Source organism: Falco punctatus (genome assembly GCF_963210335.1).
Source record: "Falco punctatus genome assembly, chromosome: 6".
NCBI classification, from domain to species: domain Eukaryota; kingdom Metazoa; phylum Chordata; class Aves; order Falconiformes; family Falconidae; genus Falco; species Falco punctatus.
The window spans coordinates 37,517,183-37,534,204 of record NC_137585.1 but is presented as its reverse complement, the minus strand read 5'-3'; the positions used below and the strand labels follow the sequence as shown (position 1 = coordinate 37,534,204).

The following is a 17,022-nucleotide window of genomic DNA, read 5'->3' as shown; positions in this document are numbered from 1 at the left end:
CCCCGAGCCGGCCGCCCTCTCGCCTCCGCCTGCGGGATGTTCCCCGCGGGCAGCCGGCTGCGGCGGCCGCTTTTCTCGCCCCATTTCCCGCCCAAAGTGTCGTGGCGGCAGCTCTGAGGCGGCCGTTGGGCCCGGGGCTGCCGGCTGCCCTGCGGCCCGACCACCTCCCCACCTGGCACGTTGGTGGCGATGGCAGAAGGCGCTGGGGAAAGCGTTAGGTCAAGCTTAGCAGAGAGCCCAGGGCCCCAGCGTCTTTCCTGGGCTCGGCACTTGTTTGGAGCCTGCCTGGCCCGGGCGTTCCGTGGGGTGCAGCCCGGGCGGAGGTCAGGCCTCACCACAATGCTGGCCAGCCTGGTGAGACACAAGGCAGTGAGGAGGGAGCGCCAGGCTGGCCACTGGGCTTGCTAAGAGTGATTATCCCAAAAGGCTTGAAGGTTTATCAGGAAAGGCCCCCATTAAGCAACAGGAGTTAGGTGGTGTCTCGTCAAACTACATGTTTTGCATCAGAGGAAGAGCAGCTTTCAGTCCTGTTGAGAAGAAAACTGCTGTGCATGTCCCAGCAGAAAAGCTCAGGGACAATCCTTTTCCTGGGGTCTACAGATAGAGACAGCTTACTGTGGGATTTTCCCCTGCCCCTGTGATTCAGATCATTTTGAGAAACTGCCTTTTCTTCTTTCCCAGTGTTGGATATTCTACTGCTGTCCTAAAACATCCATTGTTGGGATTACGTGTTTTGGTAATTGTTAAAGATAGTTCAAATTTGATACCGCTGCCTGTAATAGCCTCATATAACAAGGTCACATGCCAAACAGTTCAGGCCAAGTAGCAAGCCTTGGCCTGAAGCCCAGGGTAAAGCCATGTAACACTGCTGCTGGCTGAACGGATCCTTATCGATCCCTGCTTTGTTTTGGGGTACTTTTCCCTAAGAGATAAGGATAAAATACAGTACTGTTACTTTTTTTTTTTTCCTCACCAGAGAAAAATAACTCTTAAATGTCAAATCATGAATGGATGCTGTGTTGGAGGCACATTTTCAAAAGGCTTTTCCAAATGAGAAATTCACCTCCATCACATGCTGCTCTCAGTTTGACTGTATTGGTGAAATAAAATACAAAATTATATTTTCTATAGAATTCCCTGTATAGGATTACCACAGGGGGAAAAAAAATACACTCTGTACAAGTCATGGGCATGGCCAGGAACTGGAGGCACATGTGAACCAGGATAGAGAGCACAAATACACAATGATGAAACAGAAGGGGAGTGTGGATGAGTGATGAATGGCGCTCCTCAGGGGGCCGCTATTGAGACCAGTGCTGTTCAGCATCTTTGTTGATGGCATGGACAGTGGGATGGAGTGCACCCACACCACCACCAAGCTGAGTGGTGCAGTCAACACACTGCAGGGAAGGGATGCCATCCAGTGGGACCTCAAGAGGCTTGAGAGTTGGGCTGGGGTGAACCTCATGAAATTCAGCAAGGCCAGATGCAAGGTCCTACGCATAGGTCGGGGCAATCCCAAGCACAAATACAGGCTGGGTAGAGAACGGATTGAAAGCAGCCCTGAGGAGAAGGACTTGGTGGTGTTGGTTGATGAGAAACTCAAGATAATACAGCAATGAGCACTTGCAGCCCAGAAAGCCAACCATATCCTGGGCTGCATCAAAAGAAACATGACCAGCAGGTCAGGGAAGGTGATTGTGCCCCTCTACTGTACTCTCATGAGACCCCACCTGCAGTACTGTGTTCAGCTCTGGGGCCCCCAACATAAGAAGGACATGAACCTGTTGGAGCAGGTGCAGAGAGCCACGAAGATTATCAGAGAGCTGAAGCGCCTCTCCTGTGAAGATGTGCAGAGAGTTGGGGTTGTTCAGCCTGGAGAAGAGAAGGCTCTGGGGAGTGGGGAGATGATATAGCAGCCTCCCAGTACCTAAAGGGGACCTACAGGAAAGCTGGAGAGGGACTTTTTACAAAGGCACGCACAAGGGGTAATGGCTTTAAGCTGAAAAGGGGTAGATTTAGATTAGATAGAAGGAAGAAATTCTTCACTGAGAGGGTGGTGAGGCACTGTCCCATCCCTGACAGTGTTGAAGGCCAGGTTGGATGGGGCTTTGAGCAACCTGGTCTAGTGGAAGGTGGAACTAGATGATCTTTAAGGTCTTTTCCAAACCAAACCATTTTATGAGTCTATGATTCTACGCATGACAAAAATGAGATGGCGACAAGGGTGGAGTCTGAATATGACCTAACAGCTACAAAGCTCATGATGTGTATTTGGAAAGATTCACTTCCACATGCTTCCAGCTCAGTGATTTGCAGGATTTTTTTTTAATGTGAGTTAAGTTCCAATGAATGGTGATGGCACAGCCAAAATCCTTTCCACTTGGAGAACAAAAGTATATCTCACACTAGGTTTATAATATAATGTTTCACTGCTTAAAAAAAGCAGGAGAGGTGAATGACTAGACCTTCAGTGACAGATTTCTTATGGTAGAGAGCTCTTTGATCTAACATTTGATGACAAGATGCAATGGTAAGACATTGAATCTAAGACAGATTCAAACTAGAAACCAGCAGCAAACTTTTAAAATGGGTAGTCAAAATTGGTTTTATTGTCATGTATGGTGACAGATACATGCAAGGACAGAACTATGTAGAAAACAAACCTACCAGAAGATAGGTCCATCAACTCATTGCTAAAGTAACTATTTATCTTCAAAGAATTATATGAAATTTATGAGCTGAAGAACGCAGGAAAGAGAAGGGCTACTGAAAACTAAACACTGTTTAATGGTCTCAACCAGTGTCAGCGGACATTTGCTGTAAAATAATTTTTATCTCAGAGGTGCCAAGGATAGAACCCATAAAACTCTTCTTCAAAAAATAGCCTTACATCAATTCAAAGATCAGAGCAGGTCTGCCTAACATAGTAGTGGTGGGCTTCTTCAGGCTTGAGGAGTCCAGCGCTTAACACTGCATTACAGCTACACTGGCTGAGTGTATAGCCCAGTGGTGCCAAGCAGCACAGCATTTGCACACTCAAATGCAAACACAGAGAGCAAGCTTGTCGATCGGCACCGTGGGGCAGTCAGTAGCAGACTGCACTCTTTTAATGTACAGATATTCTTTTTAACACCTACCAGTTTTAGAATACAAGTAATTTTTTTCTATCCTCGTTCCAATGAACACTTCATTAGGACACAGACTAATATATATATTTTTATATATATATATATATATATATATGTATTAGAATATAATAGAATATGGTATGGTATTAGATTAAGATCAGTTACACATAATGCTGTGGCTATTGGTTACATATTATCTGCTGTTTCTGTGTATACAGTGTTCCTGAGTGTGGGAATTTACATTCTTTAAATAAGAGTATAAGCCCTACAGCACCTCAGTATTTAGTTTTTCCAGTATTTCATTTTTGCACTCCAGATCTGTCTATTTACACCTAGGTTGTTCTTTTTGTGTGTGTGTGTTCTTACAAAGGCAGTTTAGGTTGACAAAGAAAAAACAGGCAACTGGCTTGTGCTTTTTTAAAAAAATTAAGTTGTTAACTTGGACAAAAATGCTGTACATAAAAGAACGATTTTTCACCGAATTTTATGGTTTGAAAACTGACCAAGATTTGACAATGGTGAAAGAAGTATCTCTGCTTTGAAAGCTACCAATGCACAAAAGGCCTTTGCAAAAATTTCACTCACTAGTTGTTATATCTTCATATGAATGCTGATTTTCTTTTACACGTGTCCCTTGTGCTTTGGTTGCTTTTTAAAGCTGTTTATTAGTATAAATGCCATGATATCAGTTAATGAGTGAGTCATCTGAGTAAACCTGAGTTCTGCCTGGTTGTGAAATTTCATCCAAAAGTTGAATTGAAAGTTTCTGAGGTTTAAGGAGTTCAGATAAGTTTTTCCTTCATTTCTGTTGCACTTCTGATTTGGAGGCAGAAGCAGAAGTGGAGAAAAGATATGAAAGTGTCTGGTTTTGCAAGATTTCCAGTTTCATTTTGCAGGCCCAAGAGATTCAGAAAAGCTTTAGAAACCATACAACTTCTGGAGTAATCTCCCAAGGTAAATAACAGAAGTGTTGTCTCTTGAACAAAGTCAGCTTGATTTAACAAAACATGTGAGACACAGGGGAAAACAACAGAAGCAGAAAAATGGAAACATATCCAGGATTTATGTATATGTTTAATGTTATTTTCAAATATATTACAGCAAATCTTTCTTCAAATAAAAATTACAAATTAAATACAACATTTAAAAATCATGTCAAGTTAAGGCTTTGCTGTGAATATTTTTAGAAGTGGATTATTGAACTGGCTATCACATTTAAAAAGCTAACCAAAACAAAAAACCCCAAACTATTTTCCAGACTCAAGTGCAGATATTTTCATTTACCTCAAATCAGGCTGCATGTGTCCTACTGAAGTCATCCAACAATTTCAATGTTACAGTGGAGAGAGGTTTGATTTACTCATAGCAGGTCAGATGGTAGAAAGGATGCTTGAAAAGGTATTTCCTTTCTGCTATAAGCCTCCAGCCTTCACATGAAGTAGTCCAGAGAGTTGCTGCAGCTTTTTGAGTCACAGTAGACATCCAGTTCTAAAGATATGTGGCAGAATTCTCTGTGCTGACCAGTTGCAGGTATTCCAGGGTACCTGATCGGTAGCTAGCTACCCGTGAAAGCTCTTGCATCTTGGATCCTTCATTTTCCCTTTTCTGAAGAATATTGGTTATCATTTCTGCTAAGTCATCTTGTAACCGCTGCTGGTTCTCCCTGAAAGCAACAGAACAGGAAAAAAAATCAACAGTTCACACATTTTTAGTGATCCCCAGATCTCCAGTGTCTTTTAAACATTTCTATCCCAGGATTATCTTCATTACATTCACACACCACTGATAAAATGTGTGGGTAGAGCCAAATTCAGGTTCTGGATTTGGGAATAGAATTCAGGATTTCCATGTGATTTTTCCAGTTGACATGGATCAGAATCTCTGAACAGGAGGTGTGTAGCTGTGTCATTATCGACCTTAAAAAAATTGATCATTTGCATAAAAAGTAAGACATTAATTAGATTCACTCCTAATCAAAATAGATTCTAGCTCTCAACACCATTACTGGCACCAGCACTTGCACCATTTAACTTCTAGTGGGCTTCAGTAACAGAGTTGTGACCTTTTCATAAATTTCTGCAGTGTATCTGGCTTTTGCTGGAGTACCCCCCATATAACATTTTTAAGGGGCAATTTTATCAGTCACAACATATATGAGGAAGTGAAAACAAAAACATCGCTGACCACAGTGATCCAGCTCAAGAGGTACTTTCAATAGTTGAATTGCAGAATTGCCAATTTTATAATTCTGATAGTCTCAACAGATCATAGTAATTAAAAATAAGGAGTTCTAAGTTTATAAAAGAGATGTATCATAGAATTAGGCTTGACAGTATTTCTGCTCAGCACAGGGACAAACACTTGTACTTTCCACTAAAAAAAAAAAGAAAGTTTGTGACATTCTGTAGTAGATTAAAAGTTTGATTGTTTCTGTTTTGCAAATGTCCTGAGAAAACCTTTAGCTTTCTCTTAGCCTCCTCTTCTCTTTTAGGTGCATAGGAATTAACAAGCAAAACATTTTATTTGTGCAATGAATACATTGTGTGAGATTCAAAACTTTTGCAGTAGAAGTAAGTGGTAACTTTACGTATGTCTTTCACTATAAGGGAATGGTGATATATACCAGCATATCTGGCAGATACAGTTTGCAATATAATTGCTTCAAGTTGTACTGAAACACAGTCATTTCAAAGCAGATGGCAGCAAATTCCCACTTAGTAAAGAGCAACTGTATGCAGGATTTTAGAGCAGAAAGTGAGGAACTTACACATCTAATGAGTTTGCAGGAAATAATGCAGTACTTGTGTGCAAAATACACATGAAGTAAATGCAACCAGCTACCCTGACTTCAATTTTGCATAGTTTATAACAAACAGCACCTCCACTATTACTATATTTAATTCAATACTAATACAAAATGATAGCTCACTTCCAAGATATCAACCTCATTTTTCTTCCCTGACAACTTATCTCTTATGTGTTAGAAAGTAAGTTTTTGTTCCATTTGGAAAGACTTCGTGCCTGTGCAATACTACAGTAGCTTTCTCCACCTCCTCTAGCAGAATACTGCTCAAAATCCTGCAAGTTTCATCCCTCCTATGAATTCCCCTGCAAGAGCTCACAGGCATAACAGGGATCTGAGCATTCAGTTGCAGTTATCCTCTCACTGTATTGTCACATGCAGGTGCCATTAAGATTAAAATTTTGGAAATATTAATGTTTTTAATTTTTCTGTCCATCTCTTGCACTTAGCACATCAGCAATTGATAAGTCTTAATTCCCTTCCAAGGAAATGAACAAGTTGAGCACTTATATACACAAATAACCTTCAGCACATGCATAGTTCCATGTCGTGAATATTTACACGTTTATATGCACATATACTGTTAAGCCTCTAACTGCTGAAGGCAAGCTGAGTGGTATAAAAAACCCCACAAGTGCCAGGGAGGAACAGTGAAGGCTAAAGTGCAAAGACTGGGAATTTCTCTTCCCTTTTAACATATAAAGATCATCTTACACAGAAGGAGGTGTTGGAAGATTGTATTTCTTGTCCTCAGTACCCGTCAACCAGTAGGTAATCTCTGTTCCTCTGCCCTAAATATGTATGACAAAGAAGAGAAAGCACAATTTCAGGATTAGAATGTAATTTCCTGTTGTTAATTTATTTAAATAATACTGCATTGCACATCGTGCTGTGTTTGTGTTTGCTTGTTTTCAGTAACTGATGCTCACAGCAAAGGTTTAAAAATCAGATGTGAGAAGAACAAGAACGGAGATACAGCTGTGCACCCACTCCCTTGTTCCATGACCTGAAACACACACCGTGGGAGAGGTGAGCTGTGCTGCCTGCCATCAGATCCCAAGCACAGACATCTGCCAAGTGTAATAGACTGAAATAAATGGATTGGTAGATAGACAGATATGGGAGCATGAGCAAATTAACAATAGATTCCTCTTCCCTTCCATCAGATGAATTCACTCCACAATTTTCTATTACAAATGGTATGTTTCATTTATTCTCCACATCTTTACATTGCTTTAATTTATGATTTAGGGAGCTCTTCATTGTTTTGTCTTTATAGAAGTATCTTCCACCATTAGAGACTGTGATACCAGTTGGTCTGTAACCCTTGTTCCCCAGCTGTTAATCAAGTTGTAGGGTACTCTCAGCTATATAATATACTTCTATATTATCCCTCTAGTAGTCTGTGTTCATGCATGCATATTGTAAAGGTTACCTTCAAGTATGTTTCTCCTCTCACTTCATACTGGAATTGGCAGTCTGTTCTTTTCAGGATGTTGATAGTGGAACCACTTACATGAATCCTTAAAGCTAAAAAATTAAGAGGCAATGAAAGCTCAGCCTGAAGATGTACCACATAATGATATTGTATATATGAAAACCGGTGCTATAGCAGAAGCTCCTCCAATTATTATCAACATAAATTCTGAGAGTCTAATTATATAAGAATCAGTTACATCAATGCACAAAAAATCTGACTCCACTACATAGCACTGTATCTAGGGAAGAATAGCTGGTACAGCCATTGACCTGAAATACAGGTGACTATAGTATCTGTAATATTCAGGTGCCAAAAGAGCATAGCTGGGAGTAACCTACACAGAGAATAGTCATGTGAAGGCACTGTGCAGAAGGAAGACAAAATGGCTCTTGGCACAGTTCCTTAATGGTGAAGTTGAAGACCTAATTGCTTCAACTTAAAATATATAGCATATACAGTCAGCATATTTACACAACAAAGCTATAATACAATTCTAAGTTGAACAAATATCTACAATTCATAAAGTAAAATTAAATTCCAGACACACAAGTATTATATCTTCCAAAGGAACTCAGCCAGTGATCCAGCCTATGTACTCCCTGTTACCGGCACTAAAGCATGAACAAGGAACAATTCTTCATTGCCCAGCTGAACAGTGAAATAATTGGTAATCAAAAAAAATAGGGCTTCTGCATCTTTAAAACTTCTGCAAGCTGATTAAAAATTGTTCTCAGCTGAAAACAGACACTTCAGTCACAAACTAACCAATAACCTTTGGCCTTGTTACACTGACAGCTAAAATTAAATCCTTACGCAAGCCTGTGGATTCCATCCGTGAAGCTGTGTTCACAGTATCTCCAAACAAACAGTAACGAGGCATTTTTATTCCAACCACACCAGCCGCACATGGACCTAGAAGTGGGATGCAGGGAATGGAAAAAGGTGGATCAAGAGACTGTTTTTGGTGTCTCACTGTTGCAGAGTACTGCAGGGACTGCTGGAGCTCTGCGTTCCTCACCAATGGCAATACTCTGTACCTCACTTCCCAAAGTATCTCCTAGTCTCCCCTTCCACTCCAAACCAAACCTAGCTCTTAGTCTTGCATAATCCAATAAAAGCATAAAAAGGACATAGATGCACAGTGCTAATCGTATTTAAACACAATTTCTGCACAGAAAAAGTACAGTTACTAACTGTCAGGTTTGGAAGCAAGAGAAAAAGAGAATAAGCTTAATTATGGAGGGGTGCATAGTGGTGCCTGAAGCAGTTCCCCAGTGCCTCGGTTACTTTCACTGATGTGTTCCTCCCTTGGTAGCTAGTGTTCAGTTGTTTTGTTGAAACAAGAGGAAATATAAAGATAAAATTTCCCAAAGTGCTTGGGATTGTTGAGCTCTTTGCAGTTCCCCCTTGATAAAAAGTATTTTTATGGATAAATTGAAACATTTATTCCCACATAAGCTTGACAGAACTTTTGCCTCCAAAAGCGTAAAATGCAGGCCTGCATTTTTTGGCTAGACAAACATAGCTGGCCATGGCTGATCTCTACTTTGGTCAGGGAAAAGTGATCTATGAAGGCTTATTTCATACAAGTAGCTTAATCATACCATGAACAATGGCAATTGCTCTTCCTAGCTACTGACTTAAGAATGAATGGGCTATTTCACTTATGGGGGAACAAACCAGTGGCTTATTTACTTCTGTTGCTCTTCCACCAGGTACATTGTTTTCAACCTAATTCCTCATGAGGAGAGCAGTTAACGTGTGATGTACTACCAGACCTTCTATGGATGTCTGTTCTGTTGAGAAACAAGGCAACATTGTTACTGCTGGTCTAGCACTACTGTGTACCAGAGTGAATTCCAATGCGGATCCAAACAGGCAGACCCGGCAAATGTCTAAGCTCAAAAGATCCCATGAAGCTGAGGATGTCCAGAGCCATCATGGAGATGTCTACTGCATGTCGGTTGCCATTCCTCTTTGGTAAACCACTGACCACCATGTAAGCATCACCAATGGTCTCCACCTGTGGGAATAAAACTAGAACTCACTACCTGCAAACACAGCAAATTACACATTTAGTTGAAAGCAGAAAGTCTATCAGATCCTGTTGTTCATGATTAAACATTTTTTTCCCTGGACAGCAGGATCAAATAGTTGAAAGTAGCTGACACCTTTTTGACTGTTAATAACTGTACCCAGCATTCCAGATAATGAATCTGTGACCAGCCAGTATAGAAAATTTGGTATAAGCAGGCACACTAAAAGCATATTGAAATGAGGTAAGCTTGACCTGGTTTTCTCTCTTTTGTCTTTGCTTAGAAGGCAGATTCGCAAATCCACCACAACATTCAATTTTATTTGTGTCCCCTGGTTAACTGAGCAAAAGCAAATCACCTTGTAAACATCATGATGGTCAAGAATGTGGTCAAAGTTCTTGTAGATATCATTCAGCATATCTACCACCTCCATAGGTGTGCTGTATTTGCAGAGTGTGGTGAAGCCAACAATATCACTGAAGTAGATAGTGACTTCTTCGAATAGCTCTGGTTCTACCAGGCCAGTTTCCTTCAAAGACTTTACTACCGGCCTGTGGAAGCAGAGAAGGCAGGAAGAAAGATGAGTAATGTTTCATATTAAAGGTATTTGTTCATGCAACCCAACCACATCATTGCTTTCTGTGCAAGAAACACACAATAATTTGCTGAAAACCGCCACTATAATTGCATTTTAGATGCCCATAATGCCTTTCAGCCAGGGACCTCAAAGCACTTACTAATGTTAATTAATGCGCTACAGCCTTACAAAATCCAAGTGTGTTAATAGCCATGAGGAAACTGAGGCACAGACAACTGAGATTCTTGGCTAAGTTCAGAAATAGGGATATTGAGTCAAATTTAAAACTGACATTCTGAATCTTCTGACCTGTAGACCTACATTCTACCTACATGATAAGTAAAAACAGACATATTTTTCTGTTTCATTAGCACAGAAGTAATTTCATCCTGATAATTACGTTGCCTCATCCTGATTTCAGATGAGATATTGTAGTCTGATAATTTCATGGAACAAAGATTCAATACCATGACAGTCAATATTTGTTCAGAGGGACCTTAATTTTCTTGCATTTCTAAATCCAGGAAAATAATCTGTTCCTAGTGGGGGTATCTGAGGAGAATAATTGAGAGACTGAGAAGGTTATAGGTGTTGCACAATGCTGTGTTCCATCTACAATGAAACTATTATAGAGTGGCAGGAACAACAGTGTGAGAAAGGAAACATGGATTCCTTGTTGCATGGTGCACGCAACGAGCTCATTTCAAATTTTCCCCAAAAGTGAATTGAACAGATTTTTTTTAAGAAGAGTCATAAAATCAATACTCTGACTACTTAAATACCCTTGAAACTAGTAGTGACATACAAGGGTAGTTTTACTATTCCAAATGTATGCAATACCAAAATCACTGATATTACCAATATTATAATATCAATAATATTTGTCCTGTCCTGACGCATCCGTCTAGCCCAGTCTGGCCCAGACCACCTCAGTTTCTCTGTTGCATTGCTAAATCCCAGCCTGGAGTTGGACTGCACTCCTGCTCTCCAGCTGGAGTCACTCTTTCTACATAGCAAGGTGCTGGAGCAGAACTCTGTGATGTGGGATCACTGTACATCTGTGTGTTCCCAGGAGGGCAGTGAAAAAAGAGTTTTGTGCTGGACAGGAGGATCCTGTCCATTAAGAGAGGCTGAGGAAAGTAACAGGTCCCAGTACCATCTTGACATGAAACTCCACCATAGGGTGGAGACCTCAGAGACAGATTGTTCTTCTTTCCTTCCTAGCAGGATCAGATTAGAGGGGAAGGAAATAGAAGATTAACGTTAATCCCAAACCCCACTCTCCAAGAACCAGACGATATATGTAAATAAAATGCCAGTGAAAATCTTCCTGGCCAGTTACCTTGGAAGTAACATGAAATTAAGCCTGTCTGCTCTGTCTCGCTCTGCCTTGTATAGCTCTGTCCTTTCCTCCACCAGGTGCTCCAGGTTCCGGGAATACAGCTGTAGACGCCTGATCAGGGTATCCATGTAGCTTTCATTTGTCTGGCCATGGTAGTTACTATGAATAACAGAAATACTCAGGAGACAAGTAAGGTTGATGAAAGCACATTGTTGAAAGTCAAAAAGAGACAAAAAAGGAGCAACAGAAAACTTCTCCAGTGTAGCTGGAAAACTGCTTCCATGTAGTTAGAATACAAAGTGCCTCAAGTGCATCATTCCATTTCTTGCTTGGAGGGCTTACGTATACAAACTGAAAGTCTGTGATCCATGCCTGTCACTTGGAGATGGTAATTCTTAAATCACCCTTAAATCACCTAGCCCTGCTAACATCAGGTCAGCTCCAGGTTACCTTGGGTAATCCATGAACATTCATTTGTAAAAAGTAACTAATAAGCTCAAATCCTGAGAGGAAGCTAAAGATAGTAGGTAGAAAAATGTATATAACGTTTAAATGGAGACTTCAGCCAGAAGAATTAAGACAATTTGGGGGTGCCTGTGTAGAAGATGGAACAATTCAATGGAAGAGTTAGCAGCCCCTGGGCTGGTTTTACTCACAAGATCCTGCAGACTCCAGCCTACTAACTCCTGGAAGCAGAAGTACAGTAAGTAACAAGCCACTCACAACCCCTGTTTGTCTGGCCAACCTGCACTCACCAAATCAGTCTGAAAGTAGATGGGGCCAGGCTGACTAACAGTTAGATTAGTATTGTATCCAACTGGACCTTAAAATCACTCTTACTGTATACAAATATTTATGTCAGGGATGCACCATCTTAGAGCCTCCATGAGGAAAACACTGTGTTGCATGTGGCAAGAGGCAAACTCTTTGCTTTTGTAGAATGGAGGCTTAGGAGCTGAACCAGGACATCTTTCTATTCAGCTGCAGTAGGATTATTCAGTCAATACATTCAGTTATGCTTAGTGCAGTTGTCCTTCTGCCCACGTAAAGTATAAAATTGTGTGAGTACTGCTGGGGTTTGTTGATGAGAAAAGCTTTAAAAATTGGAGAGCAATTTCCCAAGAGAACTGATTAAAAGCTCACTGGCTGGACATTGAAATAATTACTTCAGACCAAACTCTGCAGGAACAATGCAGCATTGTCCAGGTGAAAGGCCTGTATAACCCCACAGGGTTTATTCAACTATGGCCCCTATTATCCCACAACTTTATACCAACAAAACTCTGTAATTAATATTTCTGGTGAGTTATAACACAGCACTTCTGGTCAGCTTAATTTGCGACCATCCAAACTCATTTATGGCACAAACCAGCTCATCCAAACTTTCTAATCATCCTCCAAACATTTATGTGCGTTCATTTCCTGAAACTTGGATGACATGAGTCACTATCCAACTCTCAACTAGAGACAGGGGGTGAATTACTTGAATCGTTTAAATCTCTAATTATCCAGCTTGCTACTTTCACAATGTACCAATCTGAGGTATAGTGATTGTCTTACCCTCACGCAGCTAACACATGCATAGATTCTCATGCACACACATGTACGTATACATACACACATGCTTGCCTACTTTTCTGCCAAAGAACAGAAGAGGATCTAAGTGAAAACACTCAGTTTTTCCACTGACTGAATCATAATCACATCAGCTTACACACTTAAAAATACGATTTTTTTAATACTTAGGAGGAGTTTGGAACCTTCTAAAAAATGGTACTCCTGCTGCTCACCTGAAAATTTTAGCCAGAGTACTCTCGATTTTCTTAAAGTCAGGCCTTTTCTCCGGATCTTCCTCCCAGCAGCTCTTCACTAGCATATACACCTTCAAACAAAAATTTAAGGGAAGTCCACCTGAGTAAGGGACATAGAAGGATAATAGTGCTAAACAGCACTGGTTCATTAAGGAATTTCCGGTTACTCTTGACTGGCAACATATTAAAATGTGTGACTAACCATTTTGAATCTATGGTTAGGACACTCACTGCAGGCATCTTAAACTTAACTCTGTGGTGACTAGTGACATGATCTTAACTTGAATTTGCAATGCATAAATGAAAGCCAAGTAAATGGATCCAGTCTTGCAGCTGGTGCCAGGTACAGTTATTGACATGGAGCTAAATGCTGTGTAATTATATTTCCAGTATCTTGAGTTTGGGATTTTTCTAAAACTGGTGATTTAGCCAAAAATAATGGGGTTCATTGCTGAATATGTGGACGTCTACAATACAGTCATTTTCACTGGAGCAAGAAGCCTTAGGGGTATATAGTCAGTGGAAAGAGGTGTGATTCATCCCACCTGAAAGATATCTAAAATAGGTCAGAAGAGTGGCACCATGTAAGTGTCCATTTCTTTCCAGTGAAATAATTTTTCTTAGGTTGTATTTAATTTCACTGGCAACAACTATAGAATACTGGTTTTTTCCCATGATATTAGGGCATTTGGCTTAAAATGTGCATAGCTTTCATCTTCCCATGATCATGACCTCTAGTTTGGCCAGGACTTCTGCCCTTCACCCAGAAAATGGCTTAGTTAATCAATAGCTTACTTCCACCTGTCTTTCTCCCACTGTTTCCAAGGACAGGTCTGGTCGGAAAGGCTTCACTCCTTTGCCACTCTCCACTCTGTAAAGTTTCTCTAACACAGGAAAAAGATGGAAGGTTTAAAAAAAAAAAAAAACAAAAAAAAAAAACAACATAAGAAGGATGTTGCTTGCAGATAGCATCCTATGATGCTACAAGTTACTGTACAAACAGAAGCCTTGAAGACAGTTCTCTCATTTTGATGCAAATTTCAACTTTGGAGCTTTTCTAAATATCACAATGTCTAATTGTGATATTTAATAATGTCTAAATATCTAAATGTCACAAGATCAAAACAAGCTGGCTTGAATGCCCCTGAAAGCAAAATGAATAGGAATGTACATGAGTATTTATTGATCATGGTAGACACAGTTATAGCATCTTCCCAAATGAATGTTAGGCATTATTAGTGTGCCTCTCAGCATGAGGTATATAGCTATAATAAAGAACAATGTGAAAAGCCCATTGTGACTTCATCAAAAGTGTGGAGACATACAATTTTTATCAGAGCAGTTCATCCTGCAGATGTTCAGCTTCCTTAAAACTAGGCTATTAATGTATATTGTTTAAAACCACTGCATTTGTTAACTCACTTTGTCCTCTTATTCATGAAACCCATTCTATGAAAGTTATTTGGAATCTGAACAGATCAGAATGCAGGCTGCATTTGCACAAATCAATTTAAGCACAGTAAGTGAAAGCTAAAGCAAAAATATCTTTGTCCTTCTCCTCCAGACCTCAAGAGTTCCAGAGGGAGTTAAATAAGACAAGCAGTTTTTTACCTTTGAGGGAGAGAAAGAGAAACTGAAAAAGATCTGTGAACAAGGATGAAATACATTTATTAATAATGTCTTATTATGTTTGGGACACAATTTTACTGAAGGAAGCATATAATGAGATGAGGAGGGTTTGTAATTGTGATGGTATGTGCAAGTCTAGGGCAGCTAGGGATGCCTAAGCATGCCAAGTGTTCATGATCACCTTAAAAAGACGCAGCAGCTTCCAGCTTTGTGGTACAGAAATTACAGACTAGAGAAAGAGCAGACTTGAGTCCTCCAAATGCTACGGAGTGTAGAGACTCCTAAGAAGACTTCTGTGGGCTAAGAGACAGAAGAATCTGTGTAAGTCTCATGTATACAAGAGGAATGTGTTGGATTTCCACACTGTGCATACACCTGATAGCGGAAGTAACAGCAACTATTAGCAACACTGCAATTAGCCAGTGGCATAAAGCAGTGAAACAAGGAGGCAGCTTGAACTGAGCATTGGTACATGACAAGATTTCACAGTATGAGCAGCAAATGAGGTGTTTCTGCAGAAGAGTGGAGCAACCAGCTGGCCTAACAGCTGTCTTGCAAAAAAGTCAGTGAAGAGAACTATGACCTAGTTACTTCTATACATTAGAAATCCAGTTCTGTATGCCCATTGCCTTTGTGGGACTTCTTTTCTCTCATTAGTAGCAATATTATTTTATGTTAAGTTGATTATACATATTTGCAGGCTGAGCAAATTGTCTCACTGAGTACCTGGAAGCTGAGTTTAATTTTCCTAAGATGGTGGATGGAGGCTAAGTACAGGGGTTTTTAAACAACTCTTTTAAAATCTGAACACAGTCCTTGCTACTGCCAGTGAAGTCCTGGCGAAGCGGTTATATCAGTTGTCCTGAAATAACAATGTCATGTCTTATAAATTGCAGAGATTAAATTCTGATAGCCTAGCCATTGAGAGACTTTCTGCAGGAGACTTAAAAAGCAAATTAATCTAACATGCAAAGGGGACATTTCTTTGCCCTTTACCATTGACTCTAATTTGGTATTCCTTTCCCTTTTTTTATGTTAGATATTTGTAAATGGTCATCCCGAGTTTGAGCTACTCTCTTCCTAAATTAGATGATGCCACAAAAAAAATTCAAAAGTGTTTGCATGAGTATGGTCCACCATTTTGCTGCCTCATCTTGGCTAATGAATGAATCCAGACATTTAAATGAGGAACCACTTCAGCAATATATAATAACACTCATTCCTTTCTGTTACATGACATTTGATGAACTGCTGAAACTAGGCTGAACACATTTACTCAAATTGCCTATTCAAAAATCAAGAATAATACCAGAATCCATTAGATCAGCAATATATATCTTAGGCATCTACTAATGCTTTTAAGGAAAAAGCTCTGGGGAGAAACCCACCCTCCTCACTGAATGGAAAACTTGAAATTTCAGCTGACGTTCACAAAGCAGATTTTTGTTCAAGTTACACTGCATCCAGACTTACCAAACAGGCTTCAGGCTCAGTAAGTTTATTGCTGTCTTACTAAACATGCTGATATATGTGACCATCTCCAACAACAGCACCTAGAGGTGCTAAAAGGTGCTAAAAAGTTTTTCAGTTGGATGGATTAACCTAATGCTATTTGAAAGGGACAGTCTTTCTAAAATGACAAAATGCAGTGTTAAGAAACAGGTCAATGTTGAAACAAGGAACCAGATCGTGACTGTGACAGCCAGGGTCAAAAAGCAGTGAGGATGCCACCACACCTCAGAAGAGCCCAGAAACACTGTCTGAGGCTAACTTAATAACCATTAACATAACACAGAAAGACTGCAACTGCTCAGCACAGTTAAAAAAATGTAGTTTGCTATGGATTTGCTTTGCAAGTCAAAATGGGCAAGGAAAAGCATTTTTCATTCCCTTATCTATTTTTGTGATATTTTTTAAATCCTTGCATTCATGAGGATTGTGCCTGCCTCTTCCCAAGAAAAAGGAAAGATTTATTTTCTCTACCTTATCTTAAGCATGGAGTCCAAAGAATTTCCTTGAAGAGGAAGAAACACATCTAATATGTTTTAGGTTTATATTTATATTAAGGAGTTTGAGATGTGAAATACTGTGTTTCCTCAAATATGAACATAAATTTGAGATAATGTAGGATGATGAACTTGCCCCAGAAGTTGTTCTCAAATATAACTCAGGAAAAGGGCTATTAGGCTGTCCAGCTGCTGCTCTAGATGTTT

General features: G+C 40.0%; 1 protein-coding gene across 2 annotated transcripts in view; it reads right to left on the bottom strand.

Annotated features, from left to right (window-relative positions):
• Positions 1–63: 63 nt before the first annotated feature.
• GUCY2C (guanylate cyclase 2C) overlaps positions 64–17,022 on the bottom strand; it is a 61,790-nt gene continuing 44,831 nt past the window's right edge. For both annotated transcript variants that reach the window (XM_080393112.1, XM_080393111.1), the window contains 9 exons: positions 13,976–14,064; positions 13,160–13,251; positions 11,370–11,528; positions 9,809–10,001; positions 9,263–9,437; positions 8,228–8,326; positions 7,370–7,464; positions 6,649–6,725; positions 64–4,794 (listed from right to left, as the gene is read on the bottom strand). In XM_080393112.1, coding sequence (XP_080249238.1) covers positions 4,620–4,794; positions 6,649–6,725; positions 7,370–7,464; positions 8,228–8,326; positions 9,263–9,437; positions 9,809–10,001; positions 11,370–11,528; positions 13,160–13,251; positions 13,976–14,064 — 1,154 coding nt within the window. In that variant the 3' untranslated portion in view covers positions 64–4,619. The remainder of the gene's footprint in view (positions 4,795–6,648; positions 6,726–7,369; positions 7,465–8,227; positions 8,327–9,262; positions 9,438–9,808; positions 10,002–11,369; positions 11,529–13,159; positions 13,252–13,975; positions 14,065–17,022) is intronic.